Raw genomic sequence first — 25,026 nt, forward strand, 5'->3', positions numbered from 1 at the left:
AAAACAAGCTACAGACTGAGAAAATATTTGCCAGTCACATATCTGGCAAGGGACTTATATTCAGAATATATAATGTGCTCTCAAATCTCAACAATAAGAAAAAACCCTGATTTTTCAAATGAGCAAAAGATTTGAATAGATACTTTACCAAGGAAGATATACAAGTGGCAAATAAGTATGTGAAAAAATGCTCAGTTGCCGGGGTTCAGCCTCAGCAGGGTGTTCAAGGTCCCCGAAAGGATAGACGGCACAGGCGACAAATGAAGAGCCAGACACCCGAATGGATGCCAGAGAACAGCCAGCCTCTGTGGGTCTCACCCAACTCTCAGAGTTTGATTTCGGCTTTATTTTTATAGAGATTGTTACATAACATTAAAGGAACAGGCGAATGGCGTGATCAGTTAAGCAGAAAAAACCAATACAGAAGTAACCAGGAAAAGTACAAGAATTTCCATAGTTTCAGTTATGTTAAACAAAGGTTGTTTTGACCAGGAGAGCCATTAATCAGACAATTAGAAATGGCTGTATGGCCCTGGCTGGTGTAGCTCAGTGGATTGAGCACGGGCCTGTGGAGCGAAGAGTCACCAGTTCGATTCCCAGTCAGGGCACGTGCCTAGGCTGCAGGCCAGGTCCCCAGTGGGGGACGCATGAGAGGCAAACACACACTGATGTTTCTCTCCCACTCTTTCTACTTCCCTTCCCCTCTCTCTAAAAATAAATAAATAAAGTATTTTTTAAAAAGTGGGAGGGAGGTGGGGAGCACTGAGGAGGGGTGGGCTGGGTTGGGAGTATAAGACAGAAAACTGTACTTAAATAATATTTAAATAAATATAAAAAAGAAATAGCTGTATGTACAGAGTTTAGATGTCTTATTGTTTATTAAAGTTCTTAGCATTTGACATGGGGCAAAAGGGTATGCTAGACTGAGCAGAGGTTATAGGAAATTTATTATAAGGCCTTTGTGATGTCTAACTTAGCTATCTATCTTTCTGTCTAAAATGTTTATGTAATATGGACTCTGACTCCTTGGTAATTGTTTCTACATGCTTAGTTTGTAGTAGCTAACCAGCTTCTCCTGTTTCTTTGCCTGTCTAATTCTAATTAATATATATTCCTGTCCAAGGTAGAGAAGGGGCTGTTACTCATCAACTTCTAGATATTCAGGGGCAACTTCATTAGGGGGAACTTTGTTCTCTGGCCAAGAAATCATTTTGTACAACTTCATTGGAATTATGCGGATCATTGGACCCGAAATACAGGTGTCAAAATTTCACCACCTATTAATCACAAAAACAAACATGCAAGGAGAGATAGACAGGAAATCCAGCCACAGTTGCCTCTGCTGTGCAGATGTATCTCCTCCTTCCTGACTGTGTCAAGGGCTGCTGGTTGACTCCTGATACTCAATGTCATTTATCATTAAAAAATGCATATTAAAGCCACAGCAAAATACTGCTACATACCTATTAGAATAGCTAAAATAACAATTTAAACATTATCAAATATGCTGGCAGGAATGCACAACAACATTGTTCATGGGAATTCACAGTGGTAATGCTACTCTGGAAAACAATTTAGTAGTGTAATATATGATTTAAAATAAAATATATGTATTTGATCTTCATCCCATTCCTGGCAGAGCTCCTGAAACCTTTGTTATGTCCTATGATGATAGTGATAAATGTATCCTTTATTATGATAATGAGGTGACTTTTTGGAAACACCTAAGGTTGGGAGCTGGTTGCCAGTGGAGCCAACCATAGAGGGCTGGAACTTTCAGTACCACTCATATGATGGGGTGGAGGGGATGGAGGTTGAGTCTAATTGCTAATGGCCAGTAATTTAATCAATTATGTCTATGTAATGAAGCCTCTATAAAAACCTAAAAGGATGGGATTGGCGAGCTTCCTGGTTGGTGAACACCTGAAGGTGGTCTGAGATTGATGCACCTAAAGAGGACATAGAAACTGTCCTCTCTTTTTCCTATACCTTGCCCTATGTATATCTTCCATCTGGCTGTTTCTGTTATAATATTTTATAATAAACTGTTATCTAGTATGTAACATGTGTCTCCCAGTTCTGTGAGCCAATCTAGAAAATTAATGGAACCCAAGGTGGGGTCACTGGAACCTCTGATTTATAGCACAGGTGACAACCTGGACTTGCAATTGGCATTTGAAGTGGTGGAGAGAGGGCAGTCTTGTAGAACTGAGTCCTTAACCTGGTGGGTCTGATGCCAACTCCAGGAATAGAGTCAGGTTTGAGTTAAATTGTATGACACCCAGTTCATGTCCCAGAACTGCTCGATGTTGAAGAAAAACACACACACACTGAAACTGGTGTCAGAATTGTAGTCAGTGTCTTATAAAGTTAAATATAAACTTTATTTCCATTCCTTATTTTTTTCCTCTTGAGAAATTTAAGCTTAACCTTCATACAAAATCTATACATGCATGCTCACAGCAGCTTTATTTGTAATAGCCAAAAAATGGAAACAACCTAATGTCCTTCAGTAAGTGAACGGTTAACCAAATTGTGGTACATCCATTCCACAAATTACTACCCAGAAATAAAATAAATATAGTATAGATACATGCAACAAAATGGATGAATCTCAAAGGCATTATACCAAGTAAAAAAGTCAGATTCAAAAGCTTATATATTCTATGGTTCCATTTATATCACATTCTCAAAAATGCAACTGTATGGTGTATACATATACTCCAGTATATACACATACATATACTGGATATACGACTTAAAGGGATCGAAGGAGGGAGTTTGGGGAGCTTTTGGAACTGTTCTGTATCCTGATGGTGGTAGTTCACCAAAAAGTGAAAGTCAATTTCATTATTTGATAATTTAAAAAATAAAATAAGAATTAAAATGTTTTCAGAGAGCTTTGCCTGTGTTTTAAATTTGTATGAGTAATTTTTTTGTCTAATAAAACTTTTACTTTCCAAGTATCAAGGGTACAAGAGAGACAAAAGGGGACTATCATAAGCAAAAATCTTGCTACTTAAAATAAGCTTTCAAAAAAACTTTTCAATAAAGTGAAGAAATACAATGTTAAGACAAACAACCAACAAACTCAACCTACGAAAGCAAGAAGCAAGCTCGTTTTTAACATTAACAATTTTAAATATTGGTGTGCGTGGTGTTCATTTGAAGTGTGACTGCAGGTGTTTAATATGGACAGCTGTTGTTTTGCTCATAACTTTTTGTTTATCTACAATTGCAGAAGTAAACAAATGTTAAAACATAATAGAAATTCTCTATATTAATTGCTTATATGCACATTTTCCATGAATAGTGTGCATTATTTTTAGAATTTTTCTTTTCTCTTTTATACTTTCTCTAAACACATAGATATATACAGGATGGGGCAAAAGCAGGTTGTAAGTATGGGAAGTACAGTTTATTCTTTTATTATTTATTGATTATTGTATTTTTCCATGTAAACAACTGTAAACCTACTTTTGCCCCACCCTGTAAATAAGATATGATTATATGACTTGTATTCTGTGTCTTTTTAATTTCATGTTGTAATAATTAATTTTATTGTATTTTATAAAAGTAGTGGTCTGCAACAAATTTGAAATTAAAAAATAGATCTTTACCCTAGTTTTAGAAGTAATAATAAAGGAGACCTGTCATTAAAGAAATGATGTTATAGTCAAGTTAATGGAAGACAAATAACTATATTTGTGCTTACTTTTAAGCTGATGATGAAGTAATGTCTCCTCTTAGTATCAATTTGCTACAAAAGGATTTTTAATAGAAAGTAAATGCTCTCACTTCTTTTTCAGGGAGTCTGGCCAGAGAAAGGACACAGACCTTGCATGAATTTGTACTACTTTTTGCTGTATTTGATGAAGGTTAGTGAGCTGCAATCTGAATGTTGGGCTCCTGAAAGAAAATAAATATATTAATTTATTCTGATACGTGAGATGAGAGCTGCAATTGTTCAGAGGAAGTGATTATAAAAAGATCATAAACTACATTACTATTCAGGAATAAAGGAGATGCAAATGATAATTAATGCCCCCTCCCCAAATGCACCCTTAGTTTCATTGGCAGCTATGTGGTAAGAAGATACAGGAGCTGGGTAACTACTACCTTCATCCCCCTCATTAAATCCACTAACAAAGACTTTTTACTCAACTTAATAAAAGTTTAATAAAAATTGTATATTGTATGTATATTTAAGGTTTACAACATGATGGTTTGATATACATATACATAGTGAAATGGTTACTACAGTCGAGCTGATTAACATCCATCCCCTCACAGTTACTATTTGTGTGTGACAAGTGCACCTGAAATTTACTCTCAGCTTATTTCCAGTGTTCAGCACACTATTTGTAACTATACTTATCATGGCTATACCTTAGATCCCCAGAACTTATTCACTTTAAAACTGAAAGTTTGAATTCTTTGACTAATATCTCCCAATTTCCCCCACACCCAGCTCCTGGCAGCCACAGTTCTATTCTCTGCTTCAATGAGTATACCTTTTCTTATCTTAGTTTATTAACTTTTAAGTAATTTTGGCAAGTTGCTTAACTTCCCTGTGTCTCAGTTTCCTCAAAATTTAAAATTGAAATATTACAGGTGACCCTTGAATACCATGGAGGTTATGCTGACTCCTTGCGCAGTCAAAAATCCGTATAACTTTTGACTCCCCCAAAACTTAACCATAGTTGCCCCTTGGTATCTGTAAGGAATTGGTTCCAGGAGCGTCCCTTAGATACCAAAATCTGTGAATGCTCATGTCGCTTACATAAAATGGCAAAGAAATGCATACAGTACACCCTCGACGTCCAAAGATTCCCAACTGTACCATTTTCAACCTGTGGTTGGTTGACTCCAAGGAGGTGACACCTGAGGATACTGAAAGCCAACTAGATATTATAAAAAAAAATTGTGTGTAAGTGGATCTGCGTAGTTAAAAACCTATGTTATTCAAGGGCCAACTCTACTTTTTTCATAGGATATTTGTGAGTGATTTCAACTAAGTAACTCAAAACAGAATAGTGCTTCAGTAGTGTTAGTACATCCGCCACTTCCTCCTTCTAATCATCATATAACCAACAATAACAGCATGATCATCCATTGTCCTCTCTTATCCTCCTACACTGCCATCTTCTTTTTTGCTAAAGATTTTATTCATTTATTTTTAGAGAGGGGAAGGGAGGGAGAAAGAGAGGAAAACATCAATGTATGGTTGCCTCTTGTGCACCCTGCACTGGGAACCCAGGCATATGCCCTGACTGGGAATTGAACCAGCAACCTTCGGTTCACAGACCAGCACTCAATCCACTGAGCCACACCATCTAGGGCTCATCTTATGACTTGAGGCCCTTGTAATCTCTTTTCTGACTGGTCTCCTGGTCTTTTTGCATGTCCTGACACTCCATTATTACTATACCAGCTAGGGGGAGCTTACTGAAATGCAGAACTGATCTTGCCACTCCAGTCTTTAAAATTCTTCCATTTTACCTAAACGCAAACTTGTTAACACAAGGATGCCTAAATTGTGTTCCTCTTCCTGGCTCACTCTCCAGGCTCCAGCCACACTGAACACATCTTGTATTATACCCAAATATGCCATGCCTTTTCTTTCATCCAGACCATTGCTTATGTTGTTTCCTCTGCCTAGAAAGCCTGTTTCCTCCTTCACACCAAGTTAGTTTCTCCTCCCTCTGAAACCAAAAAGTTGGTGTCCGTGCTGCCTGTCACCACCAGAACCAATGAGCAGAGACAGAGATTGAATCTTTATGTGTGCTTTATTCAGATGGCTGGACATCTGAGAAGATGGTGAGTTTAGTACCCTAAAAGACCATCTTTCATTTCCTTTCAAGCCAGCCCTTTTTATAAGGAGGAAAAAGTGTATGTAAGGGATTTGGAACTCAGGAAAGAGGTTACACAGATAAAACTTGCAGTACAGCAATTTCCTTAGCATCCTTTCATTTGTTGACCACTGATTCTTTATCTGTGTCCTGGGCCATTCTTCTTATCTCTGTCCTGTGTCCTGGGTGATTTTCTTTATCTGTCTCCTGGGTGGAAGATGTCTCTCCCTGGAACACAATGGCTCAGGTACCATCTGGATTGCTTGCAGTCCCCTCTGAAGCACAAAAGTCAAATTGCTTTCAGTCTCCTGGAGTCAGGGTGGGCCATACCTTCAGTTCCTGAAATAATAGCTTCTTATATTTATTAACTGCTAAGCTTATTAACTGTCCCTTAAAACAAAAAACATTTCAACTATTGAGTTCTCCCATCATTCTCCCACCGTTAGTTTATTTTATTTCTATGAGGTCAGTTTCATATTGAAGTAATCATTTTGTTGTTGAGCATGTATCTTAGCATTGCATAGTCTGGTAGAAGATTTAAGAATACAATTAATTGCAGATCCATGTAATACAAGCTATGACACTGAAAAAAATCAAAAGAATAAAAACAACAAGTGCCTTTCTAAGACCAGTAATACTATACTAGGTAGCCAGGAGTTTAGTTTAGATAAATCAGTATCAAAGAATTCCTCTGTTTGTATTATATAGGACACTACTTCATTTACTTGCTTTACTTTATGCTTCATGAGCTATAAATTACCAGTCAAGTTGTAACAGCAGAGTTCTTTAAACTCTTCACATCTGTGATTATCTTAAAAGGAGGTAGTCTATAGCTGCACAATTTTCTAATACTACTTGTCTAATTTGACCTAGTTCTTGACTGATGGCACTGATGGCACTAATGGCTTCTGAGGTGGCATTCAAAGCTTTTGCCATAATGCAGGCTAATCTACTTATTTCTATATTCATAGAGGTAACATAGCTGGCATTAAATATATAGTCAAGGATATATATCCAGCAGGGCTAAAAAAGCACAAATCATGGTCACAATCAGGTGCAAGATAGGGTTCCATTGAGTCTGGGTGGTGTGTAGCTTTTGAGGTGTAAAGACCATCAGTCTTCCCAGAGATCCCAGTCCCCTGGAACTGTTTGCTGGAACATAGGAATAAACAGTCCTCCCACATATTGAAAACCATCCTGCCATCATAAACAAATCAACAAACAAATGTTAGAGAGGTTGTGGAGAAAAGAGAACCCTAGTACACTGTTGGTGGGAATGCAGACTGGTACAACCACTATGGAAAACAGTATGGAATTTCCTAAGAAAACAAAAAATGAACATGCCTTTTGACCCAGCAATTCCACTACTAGGACTCTACACTAAGAATACTGAAACATGAATTCAGAAGAACTTGTGCACCCCAATGTTCATAGCAGCACAATTTACAATAGCCAAGTGCTGGAAGCAATCTAAGTGCCCATTGGTAGATGAGTGGATCAAAAAACTGTGGTACATTTACAGAATGGAATACTATGCAGCAGAAAGCAAGAAGGAAATCCTACTCTTTGCAATAGCATGGATAGAACTGGAGAACATTATGCTAAGTAAAATAAGCCAGGTTGTGAAAGACAAATTCCATATGATTTCACCTATGAGTGGAACCTAATCAACAAAGCAAGCAAACAAGCAAGCAAAATACAACCAGAGACATTGAAATTCAGAACAAACTGACAATAACCAGAGAGAAATGGGAAGAGGGATAATAGGGGATAATAGGAGAAGAGCCATTAAGGAACATGTATTAAGGACATATGAACAAAGCCAAAGGGGGTAGGTTCAAGGGCCGGGGCATGGTGGGGTGAAAATGGAGACAACTGTACTTAAACAACAATAATAAATAAACAAACAAACAAACAACCATCCTGCAAATATTAAAATATTCAGGGTAAAATTGTGACAAGTCTAGAACAGGTACCAAAGACGTTATAAACATTCCTTTAGCAGCCTCTTTTGCTGCTCAATCAGCCAGATTGTTCCCTTTAGCCACTTCAGTGTCCTCTCTCTGATGCCTCAGGCAGTATATAACTGCCACCTGTAAAGGTACCTGAACAGCTTCTAATAGTTTTAAAATTTTTGCTGCATGCTTAATCTTTTTATTGAAGGCTCATAGTACTCTTCTTCCCAATGGAACCATGTGCATGCAAAATTTGGAAAGCTTACTTTGAGTCAGTATACACATTCACTCTCTTTTTGTGTGACAGTTCCAGAGTCCTTGTCAATGTAATCAGTTCAGCTTTCTGAGTAGAGGTTCCTGGTGGCAAGGCCTTGACCTGTACTATTCCTTCAAGAATCACAACTGCATACCCAGCCTTTCTTTTTCATTTATCCATATAACTGCTTCTATCTGCATGGAGAGTCCAGTCTGCCTCTTCCACATGGTGATACCGTAAATCAATTCTGCTAGAATACACTTCATCAATTATCTCAGCACAGTCATGTATTAGCAAAGTTGTCAGACTCTGGGAGAAGAGAGACAGGATTTATAAGTTATAGTTTTGAGGGAGATTTTGGGATTGTTAAAAAGAACTGTTTGGTACATGCCCACTCTTCCAGTAGTGAGCCACAACTTTCCCTTTTGCTCCAGCAGGCTCAAAACTTGGTGGGGTGCATAAGTGGTGATAGGCTGTCCCAAGGAAAATTTTCAGTTTCCTGTAAGAGCTCACAGGTGGTTGCCACAGCTCTCAAGCAGGCTGGCCACGCCTGGACATCTAGTTTCTTTGACAAGTATGCAATGGGTTGAGGAATGTCACTAAGCATTTGGGTGAGGACTCCTAGGGCAATGCCCTGCCTTTTATGGACATATAACTGAAAGAGCTTTAGTAGGTTTGGAAGCCTCAAGGCTGGTGCATTTTGAGCCTCCTCATTTACCTTATCCAATTCCAGCCTGAACTCATCCTCCCTAAACAAAATATTTAGTAAGGTTTGTATGAGTCTGTCCAATTGGGATGGTGGGTGGCAAAAACTGATGCAACTAAGTCAGTCATTTTAGTAGGACCATCCCTATAAGAAGGATTTGAGCTTTTCCAGTTTAACAGATATGATGTAGAAAATGGAGTACTTGCCCAATAATATCAAGTGGGCTGACCTTCTGGCCCTACTCCCACTGTTGTCTTCACAAAGGGTATTGCCCTGCCCCAGTAGGGGCTTGTCCTGCACTAAATTTGGTTCCCTGCCTGGTTTGAGATAGAGACCAGTTCAGGCTAACTTCCCCCAGCTCCCTCAGCTGAGTAAGGAGGAAGGTCCCCCAGGGCTGGATTGACCTTGGGAACCCTGACCATGTTCACAGCAGCCATAATATCTAGATCTTCCTGGTCCTTCTCCTCTGAGCTCTGCTATCTGCCACAGGCTAATTCCCTTTTCTCTAGACTATTAATTATTTTCCTTTTAATCCTGCATCTTTATTATGTAAACTCATAAAAGCTTCTACGTAAAGCATTCTATCCCACTCCCCTGGTCTTTGACAAAACAACTTTAACTGCAGTATAATACAGTGATGTAAAGGCCCATTCAGCAGCCAGCACTCCCCTGAGTCAAGATTATACATATGCCAAACAGTATTACAATAAAAAACTATTTTCTTTTTAGTCACAGGTTATAAGCATAGGTTGACCAATTAGCCAAAACTCGCCCCAAAGGGCTGTTTTCTGGAATGGAGGCTTTTCCACCCATTCTACCAGCAGGCCTCTATAAGATCACACAAACAAAACCAGAAGGCACTTTAATTTTTGATGATCTAAAGTCATGATCCCGGCCTGTAACCCTGAACCAGAAAGTGTAGCAATTCAATCTAAAAGTGAAGGCAACAGGGAACGCTGAGAGTTGGAGAGAGTCCCCAAGTGAAATCACTTGGAAGCTACTAGGGAGTCTCCAAATCTGCTGCCCAGGGCTGCCCAGTCCAGGCAGCCAACAGGACTCCCCGCCAAATACCCAGATTTACCAGAAAGTCCCAAAGCTTGTCCTGGAACAGAGTCACCAGAATATGAAACTTGAAAAGTCAGCATTCATGCTGCCTGTCACCCTCAGAACCAGGAGTAGGCACAGACAGGAGTTGAATCTTTAGGGACATTTTATTCAGATGGCCAGTGAACTGAGAAGATGGTGGGTATTTACCCTAAAAGGCCATCTTCCATGTCCTTTCAAGCCAGCCTTTTTTATAAGGAGGAAAAAGTATAATAAGGGATTTAGAATTCAGGGAGACAAAAGAGTAGGTAAGAGATTTGCAACTCAGGAAAGAGATTAATCATATAAAAGCTGCAGTCCATCAATTTTCCTAGCATCCTTTCATCCATTGACCACTGATTCTTTATCTGTGTCCTGGGCATCTGAGACCTGGGGGATTTTCTTTTCCTTTTTAAAATTTTTTTAAATTTAATTATTTAAGTACAGTTTACTGTCCTTTACTCCCATCCCAGCCCACCACTCCAGTGCTCCCCACCTCCCTCCCATTTTCACCCCTGTTAGTTTTTGTCCATGTGCCCTTTATACCTGTTCCTGTGAATCCTTCCCCTTTTCCCCTGAAATTTTCTCCCCTCTCCCCTCTGGTCCCTGTCTGCCTATTCTTTAGTTCAGTGCATTTGGGTATATTTTGCTTGCTTGTTTGTTTTGTTGTTTAGGTTCCTGTTAAAGGTAAGATCATATGGTATTTGTCTTTCAACACCTGGCTTATTTCATTCAGCATAATGCTTTCCAGTTGCATCCATGCTGTCGCAAAGGTTAAGAGCTCCTTCTTTCTTTCTGCTGCATAGAATTCCATTGTGTAAATGTACCATAGTTTTTGGATCCATTCACTTACTGATGGGCACCTAGGTTGCTTCCAACTCTTGGCTATTGTAAATTGTGCTGCTATGAATATTGGGGTGCATAGGTTCTTTTGCATTCTGTTGGGTGTTTTAGGGTTCTTAGGATACACTCCTAGCAGTGGAATTGCTGGGTCAAAAAGCATATTCATTTTTAGTTTTCTTAGAAAATTCCATACTATTTTCCATGGTGGTTGTACCAGTCTGCAATCTCACCAACAGTGAACTAGGGTCCCCCTTTCCCCACACATTCTCCAACATTTGTCGTTTGTTGCTTTGTTTATGATGGCCGTTCTGACTGGTGTGAGGTGGTATCTCATTGTGGTTTTAATTTGCATCTCTCGGATAGCTAGCAATATTGAGCATCTTTTCATGTGTCTCTGGATCCTCTGTATGTCCTCCTTGGAGAAGTCTTTTGCCTATTTTTTAATTGGGTTGCTTGTCTTCTTAGAGTGGAGTCATGTAAGTTCTTTGTATATTTTGAAGATTAAACCTTTTTTAAAGATTTTATTTTTATTTTTAGACAGGGGGAAGGCAGTGAGATAGAGAGAAGGAAACATTAATATGTGGTTGCCTCTCACATGCCCTTTACTGGGGACCTGGCCCACAACCCAGGCATGTGCCCTGATCTGGGAATCAAACCTGTGACCCATTGGTTTGCAGGCCAGCACTCAGTCCACTAAGCCACACCAGCCAGGGCTGTTGTGGGCGATTTTCTATCTGTGTTCTGTGTCCTGTACCCTGGGTGATTTTCTTTGTGTCCTTGGTGGTGGATGTCTCTCCCTGGAACACAATGGCTGAGATGCCACCTTGATTGCTTATGGTCTCTTCTGGAGCACAAAGGTCAAATTTCCTGCATTTTCCTGGAGTCAGGGTGGGTCGTACCTTTGGTTTCTGAAATGATAGCTTTTTTACATGCATTAACTACTAAGCTTATTAACTATTACTTAAAACTAAAATTTTCCAGCTCCAAGTTCCCCCACCACTTCTAGTTGTAGGTTATGCCTCTTTATGTATTTCCACAATACCTTGAATTTCTTCCTTAACATACTAAATCACTATTGCCTGATTTATTTAATATTTATTTTCTTTGACAAGGTAGAAAGGATCACAATACCTGATAGCAAACTATATTACAAGGCCACACTAATCAAAACAGACAGCTACTAGCAAAAGAACAAACACATACAACAATGGAACAGAATAAAGTGCCCAGAAATAAACCCGTCTCCATGGTCAATTAATATTCAATAAAGGGGGCACAAGCATAAAACAGAATAAAAATAGCCTCTTCAACAAATGGAGTTGGGAGATCTGGACAGCACATGCAAAAAAATGAAACTCAACCACCAGCTTACAACATACACATATATAAACTCATGATGGATAAAAGACTTAAATATAAGTCGCAACACCATAAAGGTCCTAGAGAGGAACATAGTCAGGTAAATCTCAATATATTCCATGCAGCAATATTTTCACCAATATGTTCCCTAGAGCAAGGGATATATAAAAAAAGAATAAACAAATGGGATTATATCAAATTAAAAAGCTTCTGCACAGTTAAAGAAAACATCAGTAAAATGAAAAGGGAACCAACCATATGGGAAAACATATTTGCCAATGAGACCTCAGACAAGGGTTTGATCTCCAAAAATATATAAAGAACTCACAGAACTCCACTCCAGGAAAACTAACAATCCTATTTAAAAATGGGCAGAGGACCTGAACAGACACTTCTCCAAGGAAAACACGTGGAGGGCCCAGAGATATATAAAAAAGATGCTCAATATCACTAGCCTTCAGTGAGATACAAATTAAAACCACAATGAGATATTACTTTACACCAGTCAGAATGGTCATCATAATGAAATCAACAAACAAGTGCTGGTGAGGTTGTGGAGAACCCTAATACACCGCTGATGGAAATGCAGACTGGTGAAGCCACTGTGGAAAACAGTATGGAATTTCCTCAGAAAACTAAAAATGGTACTACCTTTTGACCCGACAATTCCACTGCTGGGACTATACCGTAAGAATCGTGAAACACCAATTCAAAAGAACCTATGCACCCCAATGTTCATAGCAGTACAATTTATAATAGCCAATTGCTGGAAGCAACCTAAGTGCCCATCAGTAAATGAATAGATCAAAGAACTATGGTACATTTAAGCAATGGAACTTTTTAAAATATATATATTTTATTGATTATGCCATTACAGTTGTCCCATTTCCCCACTTCATTCACCTCCACCCTGCATACCCCCTCCCACCCACATCCCCCCCTTTTAGTTCATGTCCATGTGTCTTAAGTTCTTTAGTTTCTACATTTCCCACACTACTCTTTCCCTCCCCCTGTCTATTTTCTCCCCACCGTCTATGCTACTTATTCTCTGTACCTTCTTCCCACTCCTCCTCCTCCCACTCCCTTGTTGCTAACCCTCCATGTGGTCTCCATTTCTGTGGCTCTGCTACTGGTCTAGCTGTCAGGTTAGTTTGCTTTTGCTTTAGGTGTGGTTGTTAATAACTGTGAGTTTGCTGTCCCTTCACTGTTCATATATTTTATCTTCTTCTTTTTAGATAAGTCCCTTTAACATTTCATATAATAAGGGCTTGGTGATGATGAGCTCCTTGAATTTGACCTTATCTGAGAAGCACATTATCTGCCCTTCCATTCTAAATGAAAGCTTTGCTGGATATAGCAATCTTGGCTGTAGGTCTTTGGATTTCATGACTTGTAATACTTCTTTCTAGCCCGTTCTTGCCTGCAAGGTCTCTTTTGAGAAATCCGCTGACAGTCTCATGGGAACCCCTTTGTAGGTTACTGTCCCCTTATCTCTTGCTGCTTCTAGGATTCTCTCCTTCATTTTAATCTTGGCTAAGGTAATTATGTGCCTTGGTGTGTTCCTTCTTGGGTCCAACTTCTTTGGCACTCTCTGAGCTTCCTGGATTTCCTGGAAGTCTATTTCCTTTGCCAGACTGGGGAAGTTCTCCTTTATTATTTGTTCAAATAAGTTTTCCACTCGTGGCTGTTTCTTTCCCCCTTCTGGTACCCCTATAATTCTGATGTTGGAATGTTTAAAGATGTCCTGGAGGTTCCTAAGCCTCTCCTCATTTTTTTTTGAATTCTTGTTTCTTCATTCTTTTCTGTTTGGTCATTTCTTTTTTCTTTCTGGTCCACTCCCTTGATTTGAGTCCCACTTTTCTTTCCATCACTATTGATTCCCTGTGTATTTTGCTTCATTTCACTTAGTGTAGCCTTCATTTTTTCATGTAAGTATTGCTTGGGGGAAGTGGCAGAGGGGACCGAAATCTGAGAGAGAGCAGAGCAAGCACCATTGTTCCCTCTCTGACCGTGCACCCACATACACTGTCACAACCCAGCCACTGGGTTGCCCAACCCTGGTGAACACCTAAGGCTCTGTCCCTCATATGTAACAGGTGTGACCTGACCAAAAAATTATGGCTCAAACAGAAGAACAAATCAAAGCCCCACAGCCAATACTTTTAAGTGACCAAGAGATAGCCAACCTATCAGAAGCATAGTTCAAAATACTGGTGATCAGGATGCTCACAAAACTGGTTGATTTTGGTTGCAAATTAGATGAAAAATGAAGGCTACACTAAGTGAAATGAAGAAAAATGCACAGGGAACCAATACTGATGGAAAGGAAACTGGGACTCAAAGCAATGGAGTGGACCAGAAGGAAGAAAAAAATGACCAAACAGAAAAGAATGAAGAAATAAGAATTCAAAAAAATTAGGAGAGGCTTAGGAACCTCCAAGACATCTTTAAATGTTCCAACATCTGAATTATAGGGGTACAAGAAGGGTAAGAGGAACAGCAAGTGGAACACTTATTTGAACAAATAATAAAGGAGAACTTCCCCCATCTGGCAAAGGAAATAGACTTCCAGGAAATCCAGGAAGCTCAGAGAGTCCCAGAGAAGTTGGACCCAAGAAGGAACACACCAAGGCACATCATAATTACATTAGCCAAGATTAAAATGAAGTAGAGAATTCTAGAAGCAGCAAGAGACAAGGGGACAGTTACCTACAAAGTAGTTCCCATCAGACTGTCAGCGGATTTCTCAAAAGAGACCTTCCAGGCAAGAAGGGACTGGAAAGAAGTATTCCAAGTCATGAAATCCAAAGACCTACATCCAAGATTGCTCAGTCCAGCAAAGCTTTCATTTAGAATGGAAGTGCAGTTAAAGTGTTTCTCAGATAATGTCAAGTTCAAGGAGTTCATCCTCACCAGCCCCTTATTATATGAAATGTTAAAGGGACTTATCTAAGAAAAAGAAGATAAAAAATATGAACAGTGAAAGGACAGCAAACTCACAGTTATTAACAACCACACCTAAAATAAAAGCAGACTAAGAGAACAGCTAGATCAGGAGTGGAACCTTAGAAATGGAGATCACATGGAGGGTTAGCAACAAAAGAGTGGGAGGAGGAGAAAGGGGAGAAGGTACAGAGAAAAAGTAACATAGACAGTAGATAGAAAATAGACAGGGGGGCAAGAATAGTATGGGAAATGTAAAAGCTAAAGAATTTAAGACACATGGACATGAACTAAATGTGGGGGGAATGCGAGAGGGAGAGGGTGTGCAGGGTGGAGGTGAATGAAATGGGGAAATGAGACAACTGTAATGGCATAATCAATAAAATATATTTTTAAAAGGAATAAACTGATAGTAACCAGAGGGGAGGTGGGAGGGGATAATTGTAGGAGGGAAAGGGAGAGGGGTTTTCAGGAACATGTATAAAGTATACGTGGACAAAACTAAAGAGGTGTAGGCTTGAAGGTGGGAGGTAGGGTTGGCTGTGGTGGGGGAGAGTAGTGGGGCGAAATTGGAGACAACTCTACTTGAACAACAATGAAAAAAGAAAAATATATATTTATCTTTTTGATCTTATGTTCCTTTCCCTTTAAGCTAAGTGAAGTTTCTTGTCCTTTCTGCTCCCCTAGTACCCTGTTCTCATCTCTATTACATCACTCTTCAGTTATTATTATAATTGTCAGCTCTTCTGTTTATTCAGGCTAAAGTGTAAGTACCTTGAAGGCAGAGGCTGCCTTCTCTGTTATCAGTGCCTAGCACTCAGTAGCAATCAGTAAATATATTTGCATAAATGAATAAATTAATGGGTGAAAAGATAAATGAACTTATAAGAATTTCCTCCAAAGACTGGGTGCTTCAGGAAGTTTCAGCATTGGCCGCCAATCCTTCATACAAAAGGGCAACTTTAAGAAACTATTGTCCAGTAATGAGATTTACAATGCTTTCACTCTTATTAATTTCATGGAATAGGTTGGGGAGTTTCCGGTGCTTGGGCTTTTGTTACTATGAGCTTGATGAAACAATTAGGGCAGGGACAGGAACTGACAGACCTTTCCTAGGATGATTTTACCTCCTTTCCTTTTAAATAAGCTAATGAATAGAATGAAATCCTTATGGAGCAAATATTTTCCCTTATCCTAGTTATCATTTGTCATTATCCCTTCCCTGTCATGGGCAAATAGAGAGATCATCAGTTTGAGCCAGAAATGTCTGCCTTTGGTAGTTGCCTATTTCCTCTCTTACTGACTTTGAGGGCACATCATCCATTCCTACTGTGGTGACAAAAATGCTTAAGGTCTGAGCAGTCTTTGCCCTATGTGAGAGAGGGAAGGAGAAAGGGAGGGCCAGTCATGAGACAGACACTTGGCTAGCCCTGCATTTGCATCCTCTCTCATCAGGGAAAAGTTGGCATTCGGAAACATATGAGTCCTCCACACAAGCTATGGATCCTGTATCTGCTTTGACCCGGCCAGAAATGCATACAATTAATGGCTATGTAAACCGGTCTCTCCCAGGTATGTACACACTTGCTCAAGAATCCTTAGGGTCTTCAGCATTCATTACCAGAGCTCTTCTCTCCAGTTCTCTACACCCAGGGGAGAGCACACTGAATCTGGGCCTTTGGTGGAGGGTCTTAAAGTACAATGGCTGATTCCTCTTCCAGATTCCTAAAAACGAAGGCCTGCCCGTGTATACAGAGCTCACAGATTTCTTTTTCCTTTTGCTTAAATATGTGGGCAGCCAAAATGAACAGATATTTTTTAAAAGTCTGAAACATAAAAAGAATATTCAAAGATAAAGAAAATAATAATCCCAGAAGAAAAAGAGATAATGCTTGGAACAGAAGAGGACAGCTCTAATTTGTATTTGTATAAAGATTCAACAAAATAGTGTATCAGGGAGGAGTATATAAAAGGACTAAATGGCAACGGAAAAAAATACATTAAAGATTAAAAAAACAAAATGCTGCATCAATAAAGTAATAATAGGATTCTATGAAAAACAATCAAAATTAAAATATGCTCAGACAAATTAGGAATACAGTGGTCAAAATACAAACTTAATAAAAGGTAAGTAAAATAGAGAAAATCTCCCAGAAATTCAAACAAAAAGGGATTGACAATATACTTAAAAACAGATTTTGGAAATTAAAGGAATGTGTTAAGAATGAAAAGATTTGAGTCTTTATGTCTTAAAATGTACATATTTTGGTTCTCCTATCAAATTATTTAAAATGCATAATTCACATTTTTGAAATAATTCTATGCAATTTTGTGGCATGATGTTTCTTCCAGTTGTAATTTTATGTGCTTTCATCACAACTCCAAAGGAAACAATAAAAATTTCTTAACACACACACACACACACACAAATTTCCCCAAAAGATAAATTGTTTTAAAAAGATCTCAATATAAAATAATGATTGTGGAATTTCAGAGAATACAGATAAGATATTTAAGCTTCCCCTGGGAGAAACAGGTCACATACAACACATGAGAATTAGACTGGCAATATAATGAAGCAATACCTTTAAAGTTCTAAGATAAAAGTCATTTTCAACCTAGAATTCAGAGCCAAATTATAAATCAGCATTGTAGAAACAATAGAGACATTTTTAGAAATGGTAGTCCTTAGAAGCCACTGAAGGTGTACTACAGTATAACTGGAGTGTAAACCACAAAAGAGGAAGTTGAAAAATTCAGAAACACAAGAAAATAATAAAGGACAAGGATGGATATTTTCATAACTCTTTTCTGTATTTCCAATAATTCTACAATGAATGTGCATGATTTTAGAATTAGAAAATAAGTTAACCTTCAAGTCATGCAAATTCCTGATCTCATATTAGCTTATAGCATAATAGGCAGATGTGGTAATCAAATAATTATAATAATAAATTCAAAATTACAAACCAAGAATTTCTTTGAAGGAAAATTACATAATTATATGTGGACATATAATGAAGGAGACTGATCTAGACTGGGGAATCAGAGAAGGCTTCCCCAAGGAAGTGCCATTTAAGTTGAGTTTTGAAACAAGATTAGTTAATAGGGAAATGAGGTGATATGAGATGAAACTGGATAGATACTAGGGATCAAGCCATTTAGGGTTTTCTAGATCTTTCTAAAAAGTTTTGACTTGATTCTATATGGAATGGCAGCCACTTCAGAGTTTTGGGCTGAAGGATACCATAATCAGATCCGAAATGCAAACATATCACACTAGTTTTCTTGTGGGTGAAAAGTTTAGAAGGAAGTATGACAAGATGTAGAAAGAACTGTAAAGAAGCTACTACAGTGGTTCAGATAAGAATGAATGGTAGCTTGCTAGCTTGGCTCCAGATGGTAGGGATAGTAATGACAGTAAAATATCATTTTTTACTGTAATTACTGACAGTAATGATACACACACACACACACACACACACACACACACACACACACACACACAAAAGCTGCAGGAGCCAAAATAGAAAACAGCTGTACCATGGAAGTTAACAGTGTGATATCTAGACATACAGCTGCTTGGGTTCAAATTTGAGCAAGTTACTTAACTTCCCTGGGCATGAGTTTCCTCTCCTCTAAGAGAAGGATAATGATAATAATTTCTACATTCATAGGGTTATTGTGAGGAGTGAATGAGTTAAAACTTACAAAATTTTGGACAGTGCTTGAAATTAAATATTAGTGTTATAAATTATATTGTCACAATTGGTGTTAGATTGGGTGTGAGAAGTGAGATTGGAGATAAGAATAACTCTCACTTGAATAGTTGAATACGGGATGATGCCATTCACTGAAATAAGGAACTCTAGAAGAAGATGAGGAAATGAAGATCTCAAATTTGGTTTTCGGATGTGTGGGTTTTATGAAATATCCAGGTGAAGATATTGAAAGGTTATTATATGAGTCTGGAGTTATAGGAGGCATCTGAAACAGGAGAGTTATTAGCATATGGATGATAATTAACACCATGAGAGTGGGTGATATTGTTTAGGGAGAAAATATTGTTTAACAAGAGAATAAGGCCAAAGTTGAGCACTGAGGTGATCTGTCATCTAATGGGTGAGTAGAGAAGGAAGGATCAGGGAAAGAGATGGAAGGAGAAGTCTACGCAACAGGGAAACAAAACCTAGGGAGGTGTTGGCATAGAGGCCGAGGGAAGAGACTTTCAAGAAGGAATGAATGGTCAACGGGTGCAAATGAAGACTAAAATATATCCTTTGGATTTAGCAGCATGATAGTCATTGGTGACTTTGGCAAGAGCTGTTGCTTTCACCTCAGCGTCCTTAGAAAGTTTGGTTCCAAGTCAAGATAATAAAATGTATAGGGTCAATTTGTTTATCCTACCCTAGGAAATGTTTCCCATTTCAAATTCTCTTCATGATTATAACTATCTTATTCCTATTTTACAGGTCTAATTGGGTGTCACAAGAAATCGATATATTGGCATGTGATTGGAATAGGCACCACCCCTGAAGTGCACTCAATTTTTCTTGAAGGTCACACATTTCTTGTGAGGAACCATCGACAGGCCTCCTTGGAGATCTCACCAATAACTTTCCTTACTGCTCAGACACATCTAATGGAACTTGGCCAATTTCTACTCTATTGCCATATCTCTTCCCACCAACATGGTAATACCTGTGGATCTTTAAAAACTAATATTATAAGTCTTCAACTCATTTATTGGAATTTACTGCCCACTGTCCACTATAGGATTATTTTAGTTTGACCTCAACTGAAATTCCCTGGTTACCAGTTTTCAGAGTAAAGATTTTGCCTTGAGTATAAGAGGGCTTGAATACTTGTAGTATTGGTGAGCTTTTAGTTAAATACTTGTGATAGAGGTAGGGCAGATGGTTTATGGATAAATGAAGTGGCAAAAGTGAGGAGGACAGCATATTATTGGTTTTCCAGCCTAATCCCATTAACTAAACTTTGATCCTGTGGAGAGAGAATGGCAGATCATACATAGCTGACATGTTTTATGAGAAACTTAGAGAAATGGAAAAAACAGCACTGCTCAGGTTGTAAACACAAGAGCTCCAGGATATGAGTAGAGATACTCATAACAATAACTAGCAAATGTAAGAGGATACTACAATGCTCAACGAGACACCAGAAAACTGGTGTACATGGAGGCACTCTGCAGATACCTGCCAGAGGTGAGAGACAGCTAGAAATCTCAGATCATGTCAGCAGATAGTGGATATTGAAAGAAGCAACATGGGAATGGAGTTGGTGAGTATACTTGAAATACTACATGAAGCTTTTAAGGACTACATGATGGGGACTTTGCAAAGGGTCAAAGTTCCTGAGAAATCACTTTTGAACAGTGGTACCTAGAGTTTAAAATTATTGTTAATATGACCTCACTTATAGATACAGGTTGTAAAAATTCACATTACATAATCACCTCACCCCCATTTTCCTTATGTATTCATTCTGCTAACTCTTAATTTTGAATCAATCAATCAAGACTCTTTGCCTATGTCTCTGTTGTGGCCATTGAGGGCCATTGGAGGAGAAGGTGGAGGAGGGCTAATTTCCATGTTCAATAGCACTTGTTTGTCTTAGCACTCTTTTTGTTTCCTTATTATTTTCTGTTCTTTTCTTTTCCTTTTTTCTTTTTTATTGTTGTCCAGTTACAGTTGTTCCCATATTCCCCCATTGCTCTCCTCTGCCCCATCACCCAACCCCTGCTCCCAAAGACAATCCCTGCCCTGTGTCCTTGTCCATGGGTCCTTTATGTGTTCCTTGACTTGACCCTTCTTTCCCCCATTATCACCCTCCCCCCCACCCTCTGGTCACTGTCAGTTTGTTCTTTATTTCCATGTCTCTGGTTACTTTTTGCCCATTTATTTGTTTTGTTGATTAGGTTCCACTTACAGGGGAGATCATATGGTCTTTGCCTTTCACTGTCTGGCTTATTTCACTTAGCATAATACTCTCCAGATCCATCCATGCTCACACAAAGGGTATCAATTCTTTCTTTCTTTCTTTCTTTCTTTCTTTCTTTCTTTCTTTCTTCCTTCCTTCCTTCCTTCCTTCCTTCCTTCCTTCCTTCCTTCCTTCCTTCCTTCCTTCCTTCCTTCCTTCCTTCCTTCCTTCCCTCCTTTTCTTTCTTTCTGCTGCATAGTATTCCATTGTGCAAATGTACCATAGTTTTTTGATCCATTCATTTACAGACATTTAAACTACTTGCAATACTTGGCTATTGTAAGTAGTGCTGCTATGAACATTGGGGTGCATAGGTTCTTTTGAATTGGTATTTCAGGATTCTTAGGGTATAATCCCAGCAGTAGATCACTGGATCAAAAGGAAGTTCCATTTTTAGTTTTCTGAGAAAATTCCATACTGTTTTCCACAGTGGCTGCACCAGTCTGCATTCCCACCAACAGTGCACTAAGGCTCCCTTTTCTCCACAACTTCACCAGCACTTGTTGTTTGTTGATTTGCTAATGATGGCCATTCTGACCAGTGTGAAATGGTATCTCATTGTGGTTTTAATTTGCATCTCTTTGATGGCTGGTGATGCTGAGCATCCTTTCATATGTGTCTGGGACCTCTGTATGTCCTCCTTGGAGAAGTGTCTGTTCAAGTCCTTTCCCCATTTTTTAACTGGATTGTTTGTCTTCCTGGAGTGGAGTCATATGAGTTCTTTATATATTTTGGAGATCAAACCCTTGTCCAAAGTATCATTTGCAAATATTTTTTCCCATACAGTTGGTTCCCTTTTTATTTTGCTGATGTTTTCTGTAGCCATGCAGAAGCCTTTTAATTTGATGTTATCCCATTTGTTCATTCTTTCCTTTACATCCCTTGCCCTAGGGTACATATTGGTAAAAATGTTGCTGCATGATATATCTGAAATTTTCCTGCCTATGTTCACCTCTAGGACTTTTATGGTGTCATAACTTATATTTAAGTCTTTTATCTATTTGTAGTATATTCTGGTGTATGATGTAAGTTGGCAATCAACTTTCATTTTTTTTGCATGTAGCTGTCCAGATATCCCAACACCATTTATTGAAGAGGCTCTTTTTACTCCATTTGATGCTCCTGACCCTTTGTCAATTACTAATTGACTATAGAGACTCGGGGTTTTTTCTGGGCTCTGTATTCTCTTTCATTGATCCATGTGTCTGTTCACATGCCAGTACCAGAATGTTTTGATTACAGTGGCGTTGTAATGTAATTTGATATCAGGTATTGTTATCCCTCCTACTTTGTTCTTCTTTCTCAAAATTGCTGAGGCTATACAGGATTATTTATTGGCCCATGTAAATTTCTGAAATGTTTGTTCTATATCTATGAAATGTCATAGTATTTTAATAGGAATTGCATTTAATCTATCAATTGCTTTGGGTAGTAGGGACATTTTGATGATGTTAATTCTTCCAATCCATGAACAAGGTATATGCTTCCACTTATTTGTGTCTTCCCTAATTTTTTTCTTCAGTGTTCTGTAGTTTCCTCAGTATAGGTCTTTTACCTCTTTGGTTGGGCTTATTCCTAGGTACATTATTTTTCTTATTGCAATAGTAAGTGGGATTTTTCTCCTAATTTCTGCTTCTGACATTTTATTGTTAGTGTACAAAAATGTCTTCAATTTCTGAATGTTGACTATGAATTCCACTGTTTTGCCAAATTGATTTATTAGGTCGAGCAGTTTTATTGGTGGAGTCTATAGGGCTTTTCTATGTACACTATCATGTCATCTGCAAACAATGACAGTTTAACATCCTCCTTTCTAATTTAGATGCCTTTTAATTCTTTTTGTTTTCTGATTGCTATGGCTAGGGATTCCAATACTATGTTGACTAGAAGTGGTGACAGCATTTACCCTTTTCTTATGCCTGTTCTTAGGAAGAAAGCTTTTAGTTTTTGCCCATTGAGTATGATGTTGGCTGTAGATTTCTTATATATGGCCTTTATTGTATTGAGGTATGCTCTCTCTACTCTCACTTTTCTGAGTGCTTTTATCATAAATGGGTGCTATACATTATCAAGTGCTTTTTCATCATCTATTGATATGATCATGTGATGTTCATTTTTCATTTTGTCTATGTGATATAGTATGTTTATTGATTTGTGACTATTGTATCATCCTTGCATCCCTGGAATGACTCCCATTGGATCATGGGGTATGATCTTTTTAATATATTGCTGGATCCAGGTTGCAAATATTTTGTTGAGGATTTTAGCATCCATGTTCATCAGTGATATTGGCCTGTAGTTTTCTTTCTTTGTCATGTCTTTATCTGGTTTTGGAATTAGGATGATGGTGGCCTCATAAAATAAATTTGGGAGTCTTCCATTTTCTTGGATTTTTTTGGGATAGTTTAAGCAGTATAAAGGTTAGCTCATCCCTGAATGTGTTGTAAAATTCTCCTATGAAGCTGTCCAGTCCAGGGCTTTTGTGTGCTAGGAGTGTTTTGATTACTGCTACAATTTCACTAGCTGTTATTGGTCCGTTCAGGCATTCTGCTTTTTCCTACTTCAGTTTTAGAAGATGGTGTGCTTCTGGAAATTTGTCCACTTCACCCAGGTTTTCAAATTTCTTGGCATATAGTTATTTATAGAAATTTCTTACAATCCCTTGTATTTCTGCAGTATCAGTTGTAATTTCTCCTCTTTTACTTCTGATTTTATTTATTTGGTTCCTTTATCTGTTCTTTTTAATGAGCCTGGTTAAAGGCTTGCCGATTATGTTTATCTTTTCAAAGAAGTAGCTCCTGGATTCATTGGTCTTTTGAATTGTTCTTTTTGTCTCAATGTCATACAATTCTTCTCTGATCTTGATCATTTTCTTCCTTCTAGTTGCTCTTGGCTTTGTTTGTTTCGTTCTTCCAGTTCTTGTAGTTATAGGGTTAGGTTGTTTATCTGAAATGTTTTCATCTTTTTCATGTAGGCCTGTATTGCTATGAACTTCCCTCTCAGGACTGCCTTCGCTGTGCCCAATATTGGCCTAATATTGTGCCCAGAATTGGGCTGTTTTGTGTTCATTTTCACTTGTTTTTAGAAACTTTTTGACTTCTTCCTTGATCTCATTGTTAACGCATTAATTGCTTAATATCGTCTTATTCAGTCTCCATGAATGTGACTGTTTTTAAGGTTTTTTTCCTTGAATTTGTTGAGGCTTGTTTTGTGTTGTATTGTGTGGTCTATCTTTGAGAATGTTCTGTGTGCATTTGAAAAGAATGTGTATTTTGCTTCTTTGGGGTAAAAGATTTTGTATATATCAGTTAAATCCATTTGATCTAGGGTGTCATTCAATGTCACGATATCCTTGTTGAATCTTTGTTTGGAAGATCTGTCCATTGTTCACAGTGGGGTGTTAAAGTTCCCTACTGTAAGTATGTTGCTGTCTATATCTTTCTTGAAGTCCTCCAAGATTTTTCTTATATATTTGGGTGCTCCTATGTTGGGTGCATATATATTTACAATGTTTATATCTTCTTTTTTAAATTCATTTTTAAAAATATTTTGTTTATTTACTTTTAGAGAGAGGGAAAGGGAGGGAAAAATAGGGAAAGAAACATTGATGTGGGAGAGCTACATTAATCTGTTGCTTCTCACCTGCCCCCAACTAGGAACCTAGTTTGCAACCCAGGCATGTGCCCTGACTGGGAATTGAACTGGTGACATTTCGGTTCACAGGCCAGCACTTAATCCACTGAGCCACACCAGCTGGGGTGTTTATTTCTTCTTGATGAATTCTTCCCTTCAATATTATGAAGTGAGTTTCTCTGTCTCTTTTTATGGCCTTTGTTTGGAAATCTATTTTGTCTGATATAAGTATTGCTATGCCAGCCTTTTTTTCCCCTGTCTGTCTTGGAATATTTTTTTCTAACTCTTCATTTTCAGTCTGTGTAGGTCTTTTGTTCTGAGGTGGGTCTCTTATAGGTAGCATAGGTGTGGGTCATGTTTCCTTATCCATTCACTTATTCTGTGTCCTTTGATTTG

At 38.3% G+C, this 25,026-nt stretch overlaps 1 protein-coding gene across 3 annotated transcripts in view; it reads left to right on the plus strand.

The window, feature by feature from the left end:
* The window catches only part of F8 (coagulation factor VIII), a 211,571-nt gene that overhangs the window by 39,630 nt on the left and 146,915 nt on the right, over positions 1–25,026 (plus strand). For all 3 annotated transcript variants that reach the window (XM_037037826.1, XM_037037828.1, XM_037037827.1), the window contains exons 5-7: positions 3,810–3,878; positions 16,453–16,569; positions 19,470–19,691. In XM_037037826.1, the coding sequence (XP_036893721.1) occupies positions 3,810–3,878; positions 16,453–16,569; positions 19,470–19,691 (408 nt within the window). The remainder of the gene's footprint in view (positions 1–3,809; positions 3,879–16,452; positions 16,570–19,469; positions 19,692–25,026) is intronic.

Source organism: Sturnira hondurensis, unplaced genomic scaffold (genome assembly GCF_014824575.4).
Source record: "Sturnira hondurensis isolate 20B ecotype Veracruz unplaced genomic scaffold, ASM1482457v3 Scaffold0023504, whole genome shotgun sequence".
In the NCBI taxonomy this organism is placed as follows: domain Eukaryota; kingdom Metazoa; phylum Chordata; class Mammalia; order Chiroptera; family Phyllostomidae; genus Sturnira; species Sturnira hondurensis.